Raw genomic sequence first — 19,488 nt, 5'->3', positions numbered from 1 at the left:
CACCACAGTCTCCAAATAAAAAATTTCTAAAAAGGTTTAAAAAGCAAATCAAATGTTGTATGCAAAAGCACTTTGTAAATCACAAAGAGCTCTGCTAAGTATTTGTCATTAAGGTTATTTTTGGAAATGAAAAATGTAAGCAAAGCATGTATATTAATATAAAAAGTGGTGCACTTTTATAACTTTGGATTCTCACATTTTCAGTTTTTACTTTTGACACACCAAAGGAAAGGTAACACTTCTGTGTTAAAAGTAAATTAACTTATTTTACTTCTTGGGTGCCAAACAGCATTGCCGAACGAGGCTATTATGGGTTATATTTTCTTGGAAACAAACAAAAATATTTAAATCCAGAGAATGAAAATGTTTATAGGTGAGCAAATACTGTTTTTGGTAAAAATAACCTAAGCAAAATAGGTCAAGATATGTTTTCAGTAACTATTATAATAACCGCTCTTACCAGGATAATATGAAAACCAAACCCGTTGCCATCGAGTTGATTCCGACTCATAGCGACCCTATAGGACAGAGTAGAACTGCCCCACAGGGTTCCCAAGGCTGTAATCTGGTGGCGTAGTGGTTAAAAGCTCAGTTGGCAGACAAAAAGGTCAGCAGTTCAAATCCACCACCCACTCCTTGGAAATCCTATGGGGCAGTTCTACTCCATCCTATAGTGTCGCTTTGAGTCGGAACCGCCTCAAGAGCCGCTAACAAGGCAACCACAATCCTTAAGAAAGCAGACTGCCACATCTTTCTTCCGAAGAGCGGCTGGTGGGTTTGAACAGCCGATCTTTTGGCTAGCAGCCAAGCGCTTAACCACTGCACCACCAGGACTTCTTAACATACAAAAATAGGAGCTAATAATAATAAAGCTCTTAATATAGGGCAGGCACTGCTCTGAACACTTTGCATTTATTATACCCACCCACCGTCGTCCAGTCGATTCCGGCTCATAGTGACCCTGTAGGACAGGGTGGAACTACCCCCATAGAGTTTCCAAGGAGCGCCTGGTGGATTCAAACTGCCAACCTTTTGGTTAGCAGCTGCAGCACTTAACTACTACGCCACCAGGGTTTCTGCATTTATTATATGTAAATGTATATATTGAAAAGATATTACATATTTGATCTTGTATTTATCCCTCACAGGTCACAAAAGAAATTCCAGACTCTTATTGCAATGGATAATACATGTGTTTTTCCTAAAAGGAAAACCAAAGGCCATAAAAAAAGAGAGGTGATGATGGACTTTTAATGCTTTCGTTTCCTAATGATAAAAATTTCAAACAACCAACATAGTTAGAAACTTGGAAGGAACGCTGCCTTTTCATAAGAAATGCATTTCTCCATCAGTAGGTTTTTGGTTCCTTGACTTTCCATTTCCTAGGCCAATAAAAATACTACCAAGAATCTTAGGGAATCTCATGATGTTCCAAATTTTATTTTTTCTGGTGAAGGATATTATAATAAAATTTAAGGAAAATTAAAGAAAGGCCAGTTGAATGTCCCCAAACAGGAGAAAGTCATAATTTAACAATGGACAATACGGGTGGGTATAAATTTACATGTGTTGAAATGGCCACTCAAAAAAATCAAAACTTGCTCATTATTATGGTATGTGGTGTTAAATTTGAGAATGCGATCAGCTAGGATTTTCATTTAGTTCCCTATTAGATAGCTGTCTATTACTCAGTGGGTGTTGAGATATACACAGAGGATTAAATAAATAAAAGGATATAAATCATGGATTTTTTTCCCACAAAATTACATTACATAATGAAGTTAGCATAAATAAATGCATTTGTATTTCTAAAAATAAAACTAAGCAAAAGAACAACTTTTGCCCAAGAGCAAAGTTGAGAAGCAGAATGAGATGCAGGACAACCAGATGAATGGAAATGGGGAACTCAGGGTGGTAATAGGGAGGGTGCTGACACATTTCAGGGAGTACAACCTATGTGACTGAACAATTTGTGTACAAATTATTGAATGGGAAACTAATTTTCTCTGTAAACCTTCACCTGATGCACAATTAAAAAAAAAATAAGCTAAAATGTCTATTCATGGTAGTAATTAAAGAAGTGAAAGCCGTAAGATGAAATTAAATTTTAAGCACATTTTAAGATTTCAAAAGCCACTGGCTCATAACCCAAAAAACACTAACTAGGCAGTAGATAAGTAGTAACTTTGGTGAAGTGTGAGACAGTACACAATTCTGGGGAAGCCAGCACAAATAGACCAAGGCAAGGTCATGAAAGCTTCATAGATACATCCAAACTCCCTAAGGGACCAAATTACTGGCGTAACATAGTTTATAAAGAAAATGTTCTACATCCTACTTTGGTGAGTAGTATCTGGGGTTTTAAAAACTTGTGAGTGGCCATCTAAGATACTCCATTGGTCACACTCCCTCTGGAGCATGGGAGAATGGAGAAAACCAAAGACACAAGGAAAGATTAGCCCAAAGGACTAATGGACCACAAACTACCACAGCCTCCACCAGACAGAGTTCAGCACACCTAGATGGTATCTGGTTACCACCATAGACTGCTCCGACAGAGACCACAATAGAGGGTCCCGGACAGAGCTGGAGAAAAATGTAGAGCAAAATTCTAACTCACAAAAAAAAGATCAGACTTAGTGATGTGAAAGAGACTGGAGAAACCCTGAGAGTATGGTCCCCTGGACACCCTTTTAACTCAGTACTGAAATCACTCCTGAGGTCCATCCTTCAGCCAAAGATTAGACAGTCCCATAAAATAAAACAAGACTAAATGGGCACACCAGCCCAGAGACAAGGACAAGAAGGCAGGAGGGGACAGGGAAGGGGTAATGGGGAGCCCAAGGTCAAGAAGGGAAGAGTGTTAAAGTGTTGTGAGGCTGCCAACCAATGTCACAAAACAATACGTGTATTAATTGTTTAATGAAAAGCTAATTTGCTCCATAACCCTTCATCTAAATTACAATAAAAAAATTAAGAATAATTATGTCCCCTGGCAAGACAAAGTTTGTACCTTCACCAGATAATTGGTGCAAATGAAGAGAATCAATTGCCCTTTTCTTTAAAAAAATAACATAAACTTTAACTAAAAACTTTAACATTAGCACTTACTAATGAAGATCAAAGACCACTGCCTTCGAATCCATTCCGACTTATAGCAACCCTCTAGGACAGACTAGAGCTGCCCCATGGGGGTTCCAAGGCTGTAAATCCTTACAGAAGCAGACTGCCACATCTTTCTCCTGAGGAGCAGCTGGTGGGTTCAAGCCACTGAACTTTTTAGTTGGCAGCCAAGCGCTTTAGCCACTGCACCACCAGGACTCCTTTTGGCTCATATAGGAGGACATAAAAAAACGAAGATAACTTCACAAACTTGGAAACATTGTAACCCCTGGTTTTCTATGAAAATCAAAGTGGGAAAAGCTTTACACTTGAATTAATTTTATTCATCTGTTCTCAGAATATGTTCCATACAATGAGAGTCTTAAGTAATCATTGAAGAATCAGAAGGATTCACAGATGGTGTGAGTGATTTAATTATTTGCAATCAGTTGTTCTGGGCATGCTCAGAAGGATATTTCCAAACCCATTACAGAAACCATCTCAGCTCCCTTACAGCTGGTGTTCCATATTTTGAAAGAAAATTTATATAGGAGAAAATTACACTTTATATTGTGTTACAAACAGAGGTCAAATTGCTGTGTATAAATTCTTCTACTTTTTTTCCCTTCATTGTATGAGTTATATTTATCAAATATCATGTCTTTTGTATGATTAGTAAGGATTCACCATTGCTATTTTATGTTTTGTGTTGTTTGGCACATAGGAGGCACTAGATAAATGTTTACTGAATGAAAGAAATACCAATTCAATATATCCAAAATAAAACCGGAGTTTCTTTACAGTTTCCCAGTAACTGTATGGAATTCTGATTTCATTGCGTCCTCAACATTATTGGGAGGTTCTTACTAAAAAGAAACAAAAAAAGAAGAATAAAAAATATAATACCAGTCCCCATCAAATCCACAATTAAAAAAAAAAAAACTCTCTGGGAATTTAATAATTAAAAAATGTATCTTGATGCTAGAATCTTTAGCCTTAATTTTGTAGGATCTTGGGCAAATTGCTTAATGAATTTTAGTCTGTTTTTTTTTTTTTAAATGAAGAAGGTTTACAGAACAAACTAGCTTCTCATTAAACAGTTAGTACACATATTATTTTATGACATTATTTAACAACCCCACGACATGGCAATATTCTCCCTTCTCGACCTTGAGTTCCCTATTACCAGTTTTCCTGTCCCCTCCTGCTTTCTAGTCCTTGCCCCTGGCCTGGTGTGCCCCTTTGGTCTCGTTACAAATTTTAGGCTTTTTAAAAACGAGGTTAATGATGTCTATTTTGTAAGACTGTTACCAGGATTAGAGATACCCTTTGAAAAGATCTAGTCTTGCACCCTTAACTAGCCCCAGGGAGAAGTAATATATAATAGCACAATAAAATAATTGGTATTCATACACATGCCCCTAATACTAAGAAATTTCCTTCATCAAAGGTGTACGTCAGGGTTGTATTCTTTCACCATACCTATTCAATCTGTATGCTGAGCAAATAATCCGAGAAGCTGGACTATATGAAGAAGAACGGGGCATCAGGATTGGAGGAAGACTCATTAACAACCTGCGTTATGCAGATGACACATCCTTGCTTGCTGAAAGTGAAGAGGACTTGAAGCACTTACTAATGAAGATCAAAGACCACAGCCTTCAGTATGGATCACACCTCAACATCAAGAAAACAAAAATCCTCACAACTGGACCAATGAGCAACATCATGATAAATGGAGAAGACTGAAGTTGTCAGGGATTTCATTTTATTTGGATCCACAATCAACACCCGTGGAAGCAGCAGTCAAGAAATCAAGAGACGCAATGCGTTGGGCAAATCTGTTGTGAAAAACCTCTTTAAAGTGTTGAAAAGCAAAGATATCACCTTGAAGACTAAGGAGTGCCTGACCCAAGCCATGGTATTTTCAGTCGCATCTTATGCATGTGAAAGCTGGGCAGTGAATAAGGATGACGGAAGAAGAATTGACACCTTTGAATTGTGGTGTTGGTGAAGAATATTGAATATACCATGGACTGGCAAAAGAATGAATAAATCTGTCTTGGCAGAAGTACAGCCAGAATGCTCCTTGGAAGCAAGGATGGTGAGACCACGTCTCACATACTTTGGACACGTTGTCAGGAGGGATCAGTTCCTGGAGAAGGACATCATGCTTGGTAGAGTACAGGGCCAGTGAAAAAGAGAAAGACCCTCAACGAGGTGGATTGACACAGTGGCTGCAACAATGGGATTAAACATTAACAATGATTGTGAATATGGCGAAGGACCGGGCAGTGTTTCATTCTGTGGTACATAGGGTCGCTATGAGTCGGAACCGACTCGACAGCACCTAACGAAAACAATAACAACTCCTCGTGTATTGACTATCTCGTTATCTGACGTTCCGCATTTACGGCAATAGCAAAAAACTGCTATCCTACTATTTTGCACATTAACAACATAGATTTGGCAGTAATGAATGTTGAGATAGGAGGTGAGGGTAATGTTGGCTGTCATGGTTAAGGTTATCTGTCAACTTGGCCGGGCTATGATTTTCGGTGGTATGGCAGATGTATAATGTGCAATTTGGCAGTTATATAATGATGTAATCTGGCAGTTATATAATAGAGTCATCCTCTATTTTGTGACCTGATGTGGTCATCCTCCATTTTTACACAACACTGATTTCATGTAATGACCTGGTCTTTGGAACTAAATCCTGTCAGTTAGTTAGGAGTGGGTGTATTCTAATTTACCAATAAAATTACATGATAATAAAACTGAATATATCAATAATGCATTAGACTTAATTTTGTGTTTATATCCAATATTTATAAAAATATTAATATTTATTAATATTTTTGCCATCAAAATATTTCCTGAATAATGTGTTAAATTACTATTTGAAAACAAAATTGCATACAATACATTACTATAAGAAAAGAAACATTATATTTTCTTTATGTGTATTTATATATTTGACATCAAATTGGATTATAGCTATAATTTATTATTGCAACTTTAATTCTGAAGATGAACAACATATAAAATTATGTACCTAAAATAGACACAGCCTAACTATACAATAATTGTTAATGTTAATATAAGCAGTAAATCTATTTTAACACATTTATTCTCATATTTTTAATTTATTTTGCTATTTAGAGTCACCCATTTGAGGTAATATTTCTGAGGTAATATATTATATATTATTTATAATAACAAATTTGTTTGAACTTCAAAGAGTATTAAATTGTAATTGCCACCTTATTTAATACACAAATAATCACTTTGGACTAGAGAGATTCAAAAAACACAAAGTCCTGTGTTACTCACTGTACTTGGCCAATTCAGTTAACGTTCTTAAGCTTCAGTTTCATTTTTGGATTATTTATTTTATTTTGAATATATTATGTATTTATTTTTCCCTCTACGACTTCAAAATTTTTATACTGTATTTGTATCGCATTAGTTAATAGTTACTCTGAAATTATTAAGATGCACAATGAATTTTGCAAGGTGTCCTTCGGAACAATACTAAAACAAACCCCTTGCTGTTAGGTCGGTTCTGACTTATCGTGACCCTATGGAAACAAAACAAAAACCAACCCATTGCTGGATGGATTCTGACTTATGATGACCCCATGTGTTACAGAGTAGAGCTGCTCCAGAGAGATTTTTGGCTGTAATATTTACGGAAGCAGATTGTCTGGCCTTTGTTTTGTGCTGCTGCTGAGTGGGTCTGGACTGCCAACTTTTAGGTTAGTAGCTGAGCATAAAGCCTTTGTACCTCCAAGGGTAGAAGTAGGGAGATGAGTTAGGAGACTCTGGCATTAATTCAGGAGAAAAACCATGGTGGTTTTGATCAGGGTGGTGAAATGGCACTGGGTATGAAGATTCTGAGTATATTCTGAAGGTAAAACAGACTATACTTGGTCACAGACTAGGTGTAGGACATAACAGAAAGATGTCAAGAATGACTTCCAGATTTTTACCAGAAAATCTGATAGAACAGCATTGTCAGTATAGTTCAGAGAAGATTGGTCTGGCTATAAAAATGTGGTATGTAGTGTTCGATAGCTTAGAGCTGGTACTAAGTTGTCCGACTGGATGAGAATATCAGGGCAGGGAATATAGATCGAAAATGGAAGATGTCCAAGGACTGAGCACTGAGGCATTTCAACATTAGAAAGGAAATACCAGCAAAGGAGACTGACAAGGGCATCCAGAAAGGTAGTAGGTAAACCATGTGAGGAACGTCAATCAACCTCATTCTCAACTTACATGCCATTGGTGACCAGTAATTTAGTTCTGTTCTGCTTTTTAATACATACATTAAAAACCCAACCAAAACCCAGTGCCGTCGATTCTGACTCATAGTGACCCTGTAGGACAGAGTAGAACTGCCCCCATAGAGTTTCCAAGGAGCGCCTGGCGGATTCGAACTGCCTACCCTTTGGTTAGCAGCCGTAGTACTTAACCACTATGGCACCACGGTTTCCAATACATACATTAGACAATTTATATATATAAATACTTTATATATATGACATATAATATTACGTATATATCTATTTACTGCTTATATTATATATGTAATACTTACATTATGTATGTATACACTCTATACATATAGAATTTCTTTACATTTTTCCTTTTGTTTGCCGATTTCTTTGCTCATCATTATTCTCTGCAACTTAAACCTTCTATCTGTGTTCAATCGCATTCTGCTTAAAAACTAATTCCCAGGACCCTTCGGTGAAAATCTCCTGCTGGTAAATTCTCTAAGTTTTGCTTGGGGGAAACAAATGAACAGAAAACCCTTTATTTTAATGTCATTATTGAAAGATAGCTTCTAAGAATGTACAATTTTAGGTTCACAGGTGGTCTTTCTTCCACCATTTTCATTTTTTGTGATCCTATTTCACCACCTCCATTGCTCTTAAGAAGTCAGCTGTCATTTTACTTGTCATCGCTTTGTAGGTAACCTGTCTACTTTCGTCACCAGTGTTTAAAAAATTCTGTTTTTGGAATTCATCAGTTTCACTACGATAGTATATGGGCGTATTTCTTCTTATTTTTCATGCTTGAGATTTGCTGGATTTCCCAATTTGAATATCGGGTCTTTTGCTAGTTTTCAAAGTTCCTAAGAAATTATCACTTCAAGTATTGCTTTTACTCCAGTCCATTCTCTTATATTTGATATCCTCTCTTCATGAGTCTCTTATCCTTTCTTTCACATTTTGTATCTTTTGGTCTCTCTATATGCATTTTAACTAATTTATTTTATTGATCTTACCATTTTCTAATTTGCTTTTCAGTTGTATCTACTCTGACGTTTAATTTGCCCACTACATTATTAATTTCAGCTATTCCATTTTATCACTTCTAGAAAGCCTATTTAATTCTTTAAAAATTTCCTGATCATTATTTTCGAATTGCCTCTCTTCCAAACTCATGCTTTTAAGCTCTTTTTCTTTTCTTTAAAAATATTAAGCATGTTTATTTTATATTTTGTATCTGCTGAATTCATTATCTACAGTTTTGGGGGCATCTGATTCTGCTACTAGTTTTCTCATGTAAATTGTCATTTTTAATTGTAAACTCATGTTCATAGAACTTTATCTGTGGGAAATTTTTGAAGTCTAGATTTCAGCAGTGCTATTTGTGTATAAGTTTGTCAGGCAAATAGGAACTACCAATCAAAACAACTTAAATTTTTGGCTTTGGTTTTATCAGGACATAGAGGAGTGAAACTTTGTACACCAACACTTGTGCATGATGTCCATCAAATTAGTGACCCTAATGAAAATAATTTGGAATTTCTTCACTCATTCTATTTGGTGCCTTGTTATGTCTCTTAGTTCTCTAAAAACGGATTTATTAACTTTATTCTGAGTCTCAAATATTTAGTCAAAACCTCATGGACAGTGACAGATGCAGGACATAGTCCTAGGTTTCCTTATTTCTAATGGAAAAGTTAAAAAACAGTAGAGTTTTTCTAGAATAAGTGGAATTCACAAAATAAATACTAGCCTAATCTTGATTTTGCAAAGGTAAAACAAGTTTTGGAGATAGATTTTATTATTATCAGAACTTTTTTTTTTTTTCAGTAGGTATTAGGGTATCGACTTGACGGCCATGGGTTTGGTTTTGGTTTTAGTTTGGATAGATTCATTTTAATTCATATTGCTTGGGATACAAATGCATTTCTTCAATCTTGGGCTCATCCATCAGTTCTGGGAAATTTTTTGTCATTATTCCTTAGAATACTGGCTCTTAACACATTCTCTGTCCTTTCCCTTTTTAATTAGTTTTAAATGTAAAGCTTCTTATTCTGTCCTCTCAGTTTGTCTTTCAAATTTTGCTTTTTTCATCTTTATATGGTATATTCTGATAATTTTCTCAAAAAGAGCTTCTAATTTTCTCTTCAGATATGCTTAGTTAAGTGCTTAATGCATTTACTTATTTTTTTTGTTTCTATAACTAGATTTTTGTTTCTAGAAGTTTTATTTGTCTCATTTTCAAATATACCTGTGTATTTTTAGTGTTTATAGAACTAAATTTTCTTTTTATTTCTTTATCTCCTTAATTATTTTCAGCATATTTACTTTAGAGCGTTCAATATTTTTCTGCTATTTTAAGTTCATGGGCTGCTAATTTTCATGGTTATTTTATTAGATAAGTCACAATGTATTATTTCTTTTTTTAAATAATATTTTATTGTGTTTTCACTGAAAGTTTAAATTAGGTCCCTATTTAACAGTTTCTACACAAATTGCTCAGTAACATTGGCTATATTTTTCACAACTTGTCAGCATTCTTATTACTTCCGTTCTCATCGTTCCATTTCCAGTAACTAGTTTTCCTGCCCTTCCTACTTTCTCATCTTTGCTTTAGAATAATTGTTGACTGGTCTCATATGGATGACTTTTCAAAGAAGCACAGTACTCATGGGTGATAGTCTTTATTTTATGTGCCAATCTGTAATTTAGCTAAAAGGTGACCTCAAGGGATAGATTCGGTTCCAGGTTTAAAGAGTACCTCGGAACAATAGTTTCAGGAAGTCCTATAGTTTCAACCTGTTCAGTAAGTCTGGATTTTTTAAGAATTTGAGGTTTTGTTCCACATTTTTTCCCCTACTTATCAGGATCCATCTACTGTGGTTCTGATCAGGTTAATAGTGGTAGCTGGGCACTATCTAGTTGTTCTGGTCTCAGGATAGATAAGGCTGTGGTTCACGTAGATTTTTCTTCTCTAAGTCTTTGGTTTCCATCTTTATTTTTGCCCCAGATGAGTAGAGACCAATAGTTGTATCTTAGATGGCCACTAGGAAGCTTTTGAAGCCCTGGTGTAGCCATGGTTAAGCGCTAAGCTGCTAATTGAAAGTCAGCAGTTTGAACCCCCCAGCAGCTCTGCGGGAGAAAGATGTGTCAGTCAGCTTCCATAAAGATCACAGCCTTGGAAAGGCTCAGGACCCAGACAGTATTCAATGTTTTATTTCTTAATGTGGGTTGTAATACTTTATTGTGAGCTAATCTTCAGTGTTTGTGTGTCTGTGGGAGTCTCCCAGAAGAGTGATTTTTTTATGATTCTATAGGGGAACTCTAAGGATTTTACCTAACTGGGATCATTTTCATGTTAATTTCTCAGTTCAGAATTCTAGAGCCTTGTGGTATAGGGTCACTGTGAGTTAGAATCAACTCAACAGCAACGGGTTTGGTTTCTTTGGTTTTGGTGGCTAGTGTAAAAATTTAGATCCTCCACTCAGTTTTAATTTTCATGGACTTTTTTTTTTTTCCTCACCAGCCAGAATCCCTGGCAGGTGAACGGCACTTTTGCCACATTATTGAGCTCGTGTGTGTGTGTGTGTGTGTGTGTGTGTGTGTATGGTGGGGGCGGGGGGAAAGCTGGGAGGCAGGGAGGTTATCCTCCTCTACATGCTAAAGTCAGCCCTTAAAGATTCTAAATTTAGGCAGGTTTTCATTATCATCTCCATATTACATGTTGCCTAAGGCCACATCTTTTGTCCTAAAAGTGCTTTAAAGTCTTCTCCTCCCCATTAGGCCCTCAGTCCAGGTTCAGTACCATATAAGATGATATGTTGATTTAGGATACCTTGGAAAATGAGGTTCATTCATATATTTTGGGCTCAGCTATGTATTCAAAGGAGCTCTGATGGCTCAATGGTTAATCGCTGGGCTACTAACTGAAAGGCTGGCGGTTTCAATCCACTCAGCCGCTCTGCAGGAGAACGATCTGGCAATCTGCTCTCATAAAGATCACAGCTTAGAAAATCCTATGGGGAAGTTCTGCTATGCCACGGATTGCTCTTAGTCAAAATCAATTTGATGACACCTAACAACAACAGCAATATGTGTTTAAAGCTTTTTAGAAAATCATATTCAAAATTTTCATGCATTTGAATTGAGGGGTGGGAGAATCAGTTCAGTCTGTCATCAGTTCTGCTTCTGGAAGTTGATCCTAGCTAAATATATGTTTCTTTACTAAGCATTCATTAAACTGATTATAGATATAACTAGAGAAAATAATTACTATAAAAATGTCAATAAACACTATTGTCCCCAACAATCTAGAAAACCACAGAATCTTGGCTTATTTGATTTCTTCCTTAACCCTGGTGATATGGTAATTACAAAATAGAAGAGGAGAGGAAAGAAATTCTGTAAGCAGCTAACCCCTGGTTCAATATTTCCCTTAGCAATCATTATTAATCTTTTTTATTCACAATTCTGATTACTGAAGAACATTCCGTCACTAAATAAGAAAATTATTTATGTTCCCAAATTCCCCAAGGATCTTGCATTGGCAGCTAACAGTCTTTGTTGTTATCTCAAGGCAAAGTAAAGAAAATATCCACGTGAAAACTGCACAAAGAAAATGTTTGCCCTTATTTTATTCTCAAAATACATTAGTTATCATTATGTGATAAGAGAAAATATAAATAAAAATTGAGAAATGGGAGCATAAAATCTAGGTACAGACATTATTTTTCCATAAGGTGGTGGCAGGCAGCAATTTGATTATGTATATACACTTTTTGGTGCATTTATGCTTCATTTAAAGAAAACCCCAAATAATAAAATCATAATAGTATGATGATATTTTTCCTAAAATATTTTATGAAGAAATGCTAGTACTTTACCACCACTCAAAGAGGAACCCTATAATCATTCTGAAATAAAATTCCCTTTGTGCTGCGACTGTCCAGATGTGAAAGGCTGCAAAATCTATTCCCCTTGTAGAGATTCATAATCACATTAACATATCAAAAGCCCCTAGAAGTTCTAGAGGAAGAAAACATAGCTTAACCCAGTGTTTCCCAAATGTATTTGGCCCATGAATCTTTTTTTGCCCTTTCGAATAACTCCCACAATATTTTTGGAAGTTCTGGGTCCAAATGTGTGTTGTTAATTCCTTTGACAAATTTCTTAACTTCATCAAACTTAATTTTCCTTACTGTAAAATGGCAATAAAAAATGAAACCCTACTTGGCAGGGTTACTGTTTAGATGAAATTAAATGTGAAAGCATGTAGCAGATGTAAAGTATTCAAATTCAAACTATTTTAAAAAGTTAGTGGAGGAAAGTTTATACTATGAACCAAAACCCGATGCCATCGAGTTGATTCTGACTCATAGCGATGCTATAGGACAGAATAGAACTGCCCTGTAGAGTTTCCAAGGAGCAGCTTGGTGGATTCAAACTGCCGACCTTCTGGTTGGCAGCTGAGCTCTTAATCACCGTACCACCAGGTCTCCTTATACTATGAAAGAGTTCTTATTTTACAAAATGATTCACTTAAAAATTAATTTAAATAACACAATTCTTATGGCATTTGAAATAAATCTAATAGTAAAATTAACTTTACAACAACTATTAAGGAAAAGGAGCCCTGGTGGCACAGTGGTTGAGAGCTGCAGCTGCTAACCAAAAGGTCAGCAGTTCGAATCCACCAGCCCCTCCTTCGAAACCCTATGGGGCAGTTCTACTCTATCCTACAGTGTTGCTAAGAGTCAGGATCAACTCAATGGTAATGGGTTTGGTTTGGTTTATTAAGGAAAATGTATAATGTGGAAAGTATATACTTTTAATGTTAAAATGCCTTATTCCAACTTACTGTGATATAGTAAAAGCCACCCTTCACCAGCACAACAGAGAATCCCTGATGGAGCAGGAGAAAAGTGGGATGCAGACCTCAAATTCTCATAAAAAGACCAGACTTAATGGTCTGACTGAGGCTAGAGGGGCCCCAGAGGTCATGGCCCCCAGACTCTCTGTCAGTCCAAAACTAAAACCATTCCCAAAGCCAACTCTTCAGACAGGGATTGGACTGGACTATAAGACATAAAATGATACTGGTGAGGAGTGTGCTTCTTAGCTCAAGTAGACACATGAGACTAGGTGGGCAGCTCCTGTCTGGAGGCAAGATGAGAAGGCAGAGGGGGATAGAAGCTGGCTGAATGGACATGGGAATACAGGGTGGAGAGGGGGAGTGCGCTGTCACATTACAGGGAGAGCAACTAGGGTCACACAGTGGTGTGTGCATAGGGTTTTGTATGAGAAACTGGCTTGAATTGTGGACTTTCATTTAAACCACAATTAAAAAGAAAAAAAAAGCCACCCTTTGCAAATACATTAGTTATAACGCTTCTCATAGTCACCCTTTTCCACCTGAATATTAAGTGTGAGGAACTTTGTTTTTCCTCAGTATACTTACTTCCAGAAATAACCATAATAAAATTTGCTGTTCTGGACATGCATCCTTAATCTCCAACTTTGCATGTATAGTTATGAGATGTATGAAAATATTTGTATAACATAAAAAAAAAAAACCTAGCACATATTACCTACTCGGATTATACACCAAAGTTCTAAAAAGTGTCCATTTTTCCTAAATGGAAGGATGACTAAGAGTCACAGCAGTTATGTAAAAATCTGAGTGAAGACTATTCCCAGAAGAAATGATAATGTGCAAAGGTCCTGGATGTAGTGTGTTTAAGTATAGAGAAGATACCTTTGTGCCTCTACGGCAGGAGAAGAGATGAGGTAGAAGTAACAGGAGTAATAGACAGAGGTCAGATCAGGTCAGGGTTAATCAGATTTTATTCAAAGGGCAATAGGCAGCAGAGGCTTTAAAAGTAGTCCTCTGGCTTCACAAGAGAGAATATAATATAGGTTGGAAATAACTTGAAGCAAAGGTTCAACAACTGTTGAAGTAACCCAGATGAAAGATGCTGTTGCTGCTGATTAAAAAAAAGATTACAGGTGCATAAATGCAGACAACAAAGAATGGCCGAATTAAAGAAGTAATTAGCATTTCAAAGTCCGAGAGGATTTTGAAATAAATTACATGGGTGGTGCAAAGAAAAAGGGATCACAGATGATGTCCACTTTTTTTTTTTAAACCTACCTGCAATTTGCTAATGCCTGGAGAGCTTGGTAGGGGCCAAATTATATTAAAAAAAAATTATACAGAGGAACAAATCAATTCTTCTTGCCTTGGCTATGTTATGTTTGAGATGCCTACTAGGCATTCATGATTTGAAGCTGAATGAGAAGTTGTTGCATATGGAACGTTGAGTATCAGAATTCTACGCTTGGTATTGAAGGCACAGAACATTCAGGACAAGTGGAGGTGTATTTAGAAAAGGAATATTTCTTGTCCTTCTGCTAACAGGTTATCTGTATGTTTTTGCTATCTTTTCTGGAACAGGTCATGTATGTATGCCAACTCCAAAGGTCTACTACATTTTTGCTCTCTAGAGACATGATAATTGGTAGCGATTACTACTGAACACGTTAGGCACAAGCCTTATATTTGCTATCTTCATCTACAACCAGCTTTATATTTGTTGCATTCTCTTTTATTTGGGGCCAATCAAATCACTTCTATAGTCTCATAGCACACTGTGTTTTCCTTTGTAGCACTCAGCACAAATTTAGTAATTAATTACAAAAATTTTTAAAGGTTTTCTTCATTGCTTTATATAGCTCACGCCTTCCTTCTTGTTTAATTTTGCTTTCTACACAAGTATAGCATTTGGTAGTTCTTTCAGCAAGGATCATAGGTAATACATTCTCTTAGTTTTTGTTTGTCTGTAAATATTCTGCCTCCATTCGTGAATGACAGTTTAGTGGTCATTTGCAAATTTGCCTAGACCTTTGAAGACACTGTTCCATTGTCTTCTAACATCTTTTCTTGATGAAAACTCTGCTGTTGAGTTGTCGTTCTGTGGGTTTCACATGATCCCTGGATTATGGTAGTATCCCCAGGGTGCAATTTTGTGGTTGCATTTGCTTCGGCTCCCTGAGGTTAACTGCTCAATGCTACAATTAAGCTTAATAAAAATTATGCAGACTTTTCTACTGTGGAGTTTTCAGAATCTTATTTTTTTTTTTAGTTCTTTCTTTACCATCCTGTAGAAGATAAGACTTTAGATAGAGCTCTGTTGCACAGTTTATCAAGATTTATGACTTTATGGATAGAATCACCAACTTTTCATGTAATTTCCCATAAATAATCTGTACTTTTGATAAAACTATCTGCCCAAGGGTCCTGGAATCTAATTGGTAACTTAAATTGAATATATATATATATCATAAATAACATTTAAAACCAATGCTGCCTTTTGAGCCTAATTCCCTTGTTTGTAAAGATACTAAATATTTAAAAAAAAAAACTGTCCTCATTTTCAGTGTTAGTTTATACACAGAAAGAAGAAGAAGAAAACTTTGATTCATTGAGACCCTATAACACAGCAGGTGTTTTACAAATATTGCCATATTTCATTCTCCCAAACATCATTATCTCCATTGTACAGATGAGGGAAATGGGGCTGAGAGAGGTTTATCCACGATCATACAGCTAGCAGATTCACATCCAGGGCTGCTCATCCCAGAGGGCCTTCTTTTTATTAGATCATACGGTTGCCATATAACACATCTGGCAGAAAAAATCCTCATGCTCAGCTTATATTCATTGTTTAGTCTTCACTGTTCAACCTAGTTTCTAAGTCAATAGGAATGATATTAAAAAATGTCTTATATTCCTAGTTAGGGCAAGAGTTTCCCCATGGTGAATACCTGGAGAATGTTCCCCCGCTTTCTCTGAGTCTGCTGTCCCTTACTTATGGTGTCCAGGTCTGTCCAAAGGCTCCCCATGTACAGATACCCTCTACTCTGCTTTCATCTACACTGCTGTCTGATCAGGCCATTTCAGAGTTTCACTACTGCCATGTATATTTCTGGCACTGACATACTTCCCTAAGTGCATTAATTTTACATTGCTTACTCTATTTCTGAGTCTTAATTCCTGAAATAAGTAAAATAAAGTTCACTTTTTAAACTCAGCTCTCATTTCTTAAATACTGTAGAGTACTGCCTATTATCTTGAATTACTATTTTCATGTCCTGATATGATAAGACCAACTGTCAATTTAGGAGTCCAAATGCGGTCTAGAGTTTCTATCTGGAGAGAAGACAGAAAGAAATAAGAGAGAAAGAAAGATGAGCGGAAGAGAAAAAAGGGAAGTGCAGGGGTGGGCGGAAGTGAGGAATTTTGAAGCTATGACTGCATGAGCAGCATCAGGGCCACTATAAGATTATTCTAAATATAATTCTTGGTTAATCTGTTCATTTGTGGCTGTTTCATGTGACTATACTGTAGAATAATCTGTAGTGATCAGTCTAGTGGCCATGGTCAAATCAATTTTTAAAATATATTAATAATCAGTGGAGTATGACAATATATCTTGGATCTATATATCTATCTGTCTATCTTATCTATCTATCATCCTACAGTTTTAATTAAAATAGTAGGTCATACATAATGATTACAGTAAATCAGTCTTTGCACATACTGTTAAACAGTTTCTATTATCATGTATAATCAAGAAAAGAAAAAAAAAGAGTTAACATAAAATATTCCCCAGGGCACCTTCTAAGTTTTGGATATTTCGATACAAACACAGAGAAAAAAAATATATGAGGAAAAACATATCACTGCATTTTAATATAATATATATTTTTAAATTTTGTACTGGTTCACATATCCTTCCGTTATTTCACCAACCATAATTATGGTCTAGAGATATCTGTTGAATGCCTACTATGTATAAGGACATAATGACATTTAAGGGAGCAGTTTATGGAGATTTTTTGATCCTGTGGCTATTTAACTATAAAGCATCAATAACTTGTCTACGATTTAGAAATGTTAATCCTGCGAATAGGGTATGTCAAGTTCTGGGGAAACTGGAATAGAGAAATGAGTTAGTAATCAGATAATTCAGACCAAAGGACTTCTTCCCCCCGAATGCTCTATTTAACTGAAGCAAAAACATTTTTACTTAGATTTTCTTTGTTTGCCTTAAACTTTCACTTCATTTTCCATCTGCAGACACAGGCTTTCTGATGGTGTAAGCCTGAGTGATTTATGACATATTATGTTCATATCGTCTAGTGTGAAGGATAATACGCTGAAATGTTCAATCAGCTGGAATGGGACTTCAACTGTAAGATAGTTTCAATATTTCTCATATTGCTTCTTCCAATTGCTCAGAATATTTACCTATTTTAAATTTTATGGTATTGGATTTCATAGAAAACAGTGGCTTTGTGATTTTTTCAAGTGGAAAAAGAAGTAACAATCATATACAGTATAGTTTCCCTTGGTTACTAAGCAGTTATTAACTAAATGTATTTATTTATAAGATAAAGTTATGCTAATTGCTCTACATGCATTTTAAAATATTCCTTTTATAGACAATGTCACAGAAGAAATCCAGAAGAAGTCTCATCTATGGGTTGATTCGAATGGAATAGCCATTTTTCTAGGTCATATGACTCAACATAACATAAATACAAAGCCTTGTTTTTGAACTTCGATGTCCTGGTTTTGTGAGTAGAACTTTCTTGGCATAATTGTAGAGTAGTGACTATTCCTCTTCAGTTTTTAATATCTCAGAACGAGTAAAATAAGTATATCTGCCTGAAAATCTCTATGGTTTATACATTATAACAAATTACGTACTAAGAAGACCAAGTTTACAATTTCAAGTTGCCTTTTTAAAAAGAGAATCACAAAACTTCCATCCAGTTGTTTAAAAGAAAAGCAGTTGTTCTTTTCCCTTTTTTTGCTTGTAATAGATCGGTAGATGACCTTGATGGATACTTTTCAACCTGTTACCAATTATCAACCATCTTGCTAGAAATCCAATCCTTCTAACAAGCATTTCAACCCATTACGTAGTTCAGCCAGGTCTGAGGACTAAGGTATTCATTCTTTAAATCATAAGATAAGTAAGGCCTTATACGAGTTGATATAAGAAAAGGTTTCACAAAATATTTATTGTTTACCGTGTATACATTATGAAAGTAAAATTAGCATGGGATGATCTCTGGAAAGAAATACATAGTTTGGAATTAGACACTGAAATAAAGTAAATGTATGATAAGTTGACAAATTCATGTTGCCAATGTTATGAAAAAATGATGTGGCAAAAAAAAATTAGGACATACTTTTTATTTTGATAATGGGGCTGATTCCTATTAGCTGTCCATTTATTACAGTTTTAATCTACAAGGTTAAGAACTAGTGTTACGGAAGCCCAAAGCGAGGGATAATACTCACTTTCAGAATGGGCATTAGAAGTTTGAAATTGCACCCAGATTTTTTTTCCTTTTTGTTAGTAGGCCTCTGTTAAGAGTGTAGTAGTTGCAAACACATACGTGGGTTTGCCAGTAACAACTCACAATTTGTGCAAAGTTGAGTCTTCGAAACTGAGCAAATTTGCTCTCAATTTCCCGCCAGCGCTTGCTGAGCTGGATCTGAGTTGGCTCCACTGCCATTGCGGCCCCATCCTCAGACAAGCCCTCAGCTTGCCTACGCACTGCATTCAGCTCCTCTTTCTTCTTCTGCAATTCCCGATCAATTTCCTATTAAGCAAAATCAATACAGGGCCCAGGGCAGTTAGCTAACCACATCAACCAACCTGCAAGCAGCAAATACTTCTCTCAGAAATGTCATAGGCTGTTGTCACTTTAGTGTCATCCTTCCAAATTCATAGATAGGGCATGTGTGACTGTCATCCTCACCCAGTAATCCAAATATTATCTTAGTTATCCTTTGTATGCTCCATTTTGGATATTCTAATTAAAGAAATATGTCAATGTATCTACTATTTTCTTTCTCCTGAATTTCACTTGTGTTTTAGGGGTTGACAACTGCAATTACTACCCATTATTTATTAGGGACCATTCCTATCGAACATAATTTAGAGGGTAAGTAAATAAGTAATTTATTTCCTTTTTTTTTTTTTTAATGTCAGGGAACTCAACAGAGAATGGAGCAAAATAAAAAGTG

At 36.0% G+C, this 19,488-nt stretch overlaps 1 protein-coding gene across 12 annotated transcripts in view; it reads right to left on the bottom strand.

Annotated features, from left to right (window-relative positions):
* DMD (dystrophin) overlaps positions 1–19,488 on the bottom strand; it is a 2,447,064-nt gene that overhangs the window by 1,348,286 nt on the left and 1,079,290 nt on the right. For all 12 annotated transcript variants that reach the window (XM_049872854.1, XM_049872851.1, XM_049872858.1 and 9 more), the window contains one exon: positions 18,879–19,061. In XM_049872854.1, coding sequence (XP_049728811.1) covers positions 18,879–19,061 — 183 coding nt within the window. The remainder of the gene's footprint in view (positions 1–18,878; positions 19,062–19,488) is intronic.

This window comes from Elephas maximus, chromosome X, assembly GCF_024166365.1.
Source record: "Elephas maximus indicus isolate mEleMax1 chromosome X, mEleMax1 primary haplotype, whole genome shotgun sequence".
In the NCBI taxonomy this organism is placed as follows: domain Eukaryota; kingdom Metazoa; phylum Chordata; class Mammalia; order Proboscidea; family Elephantidae; genus Elephas; species Elephas maximus.
The sequence above is the reverse complement of the archived record's forward strand: the minus strand, read 5'-3'. Positions and strand labels throughout refer to the sequence as shown.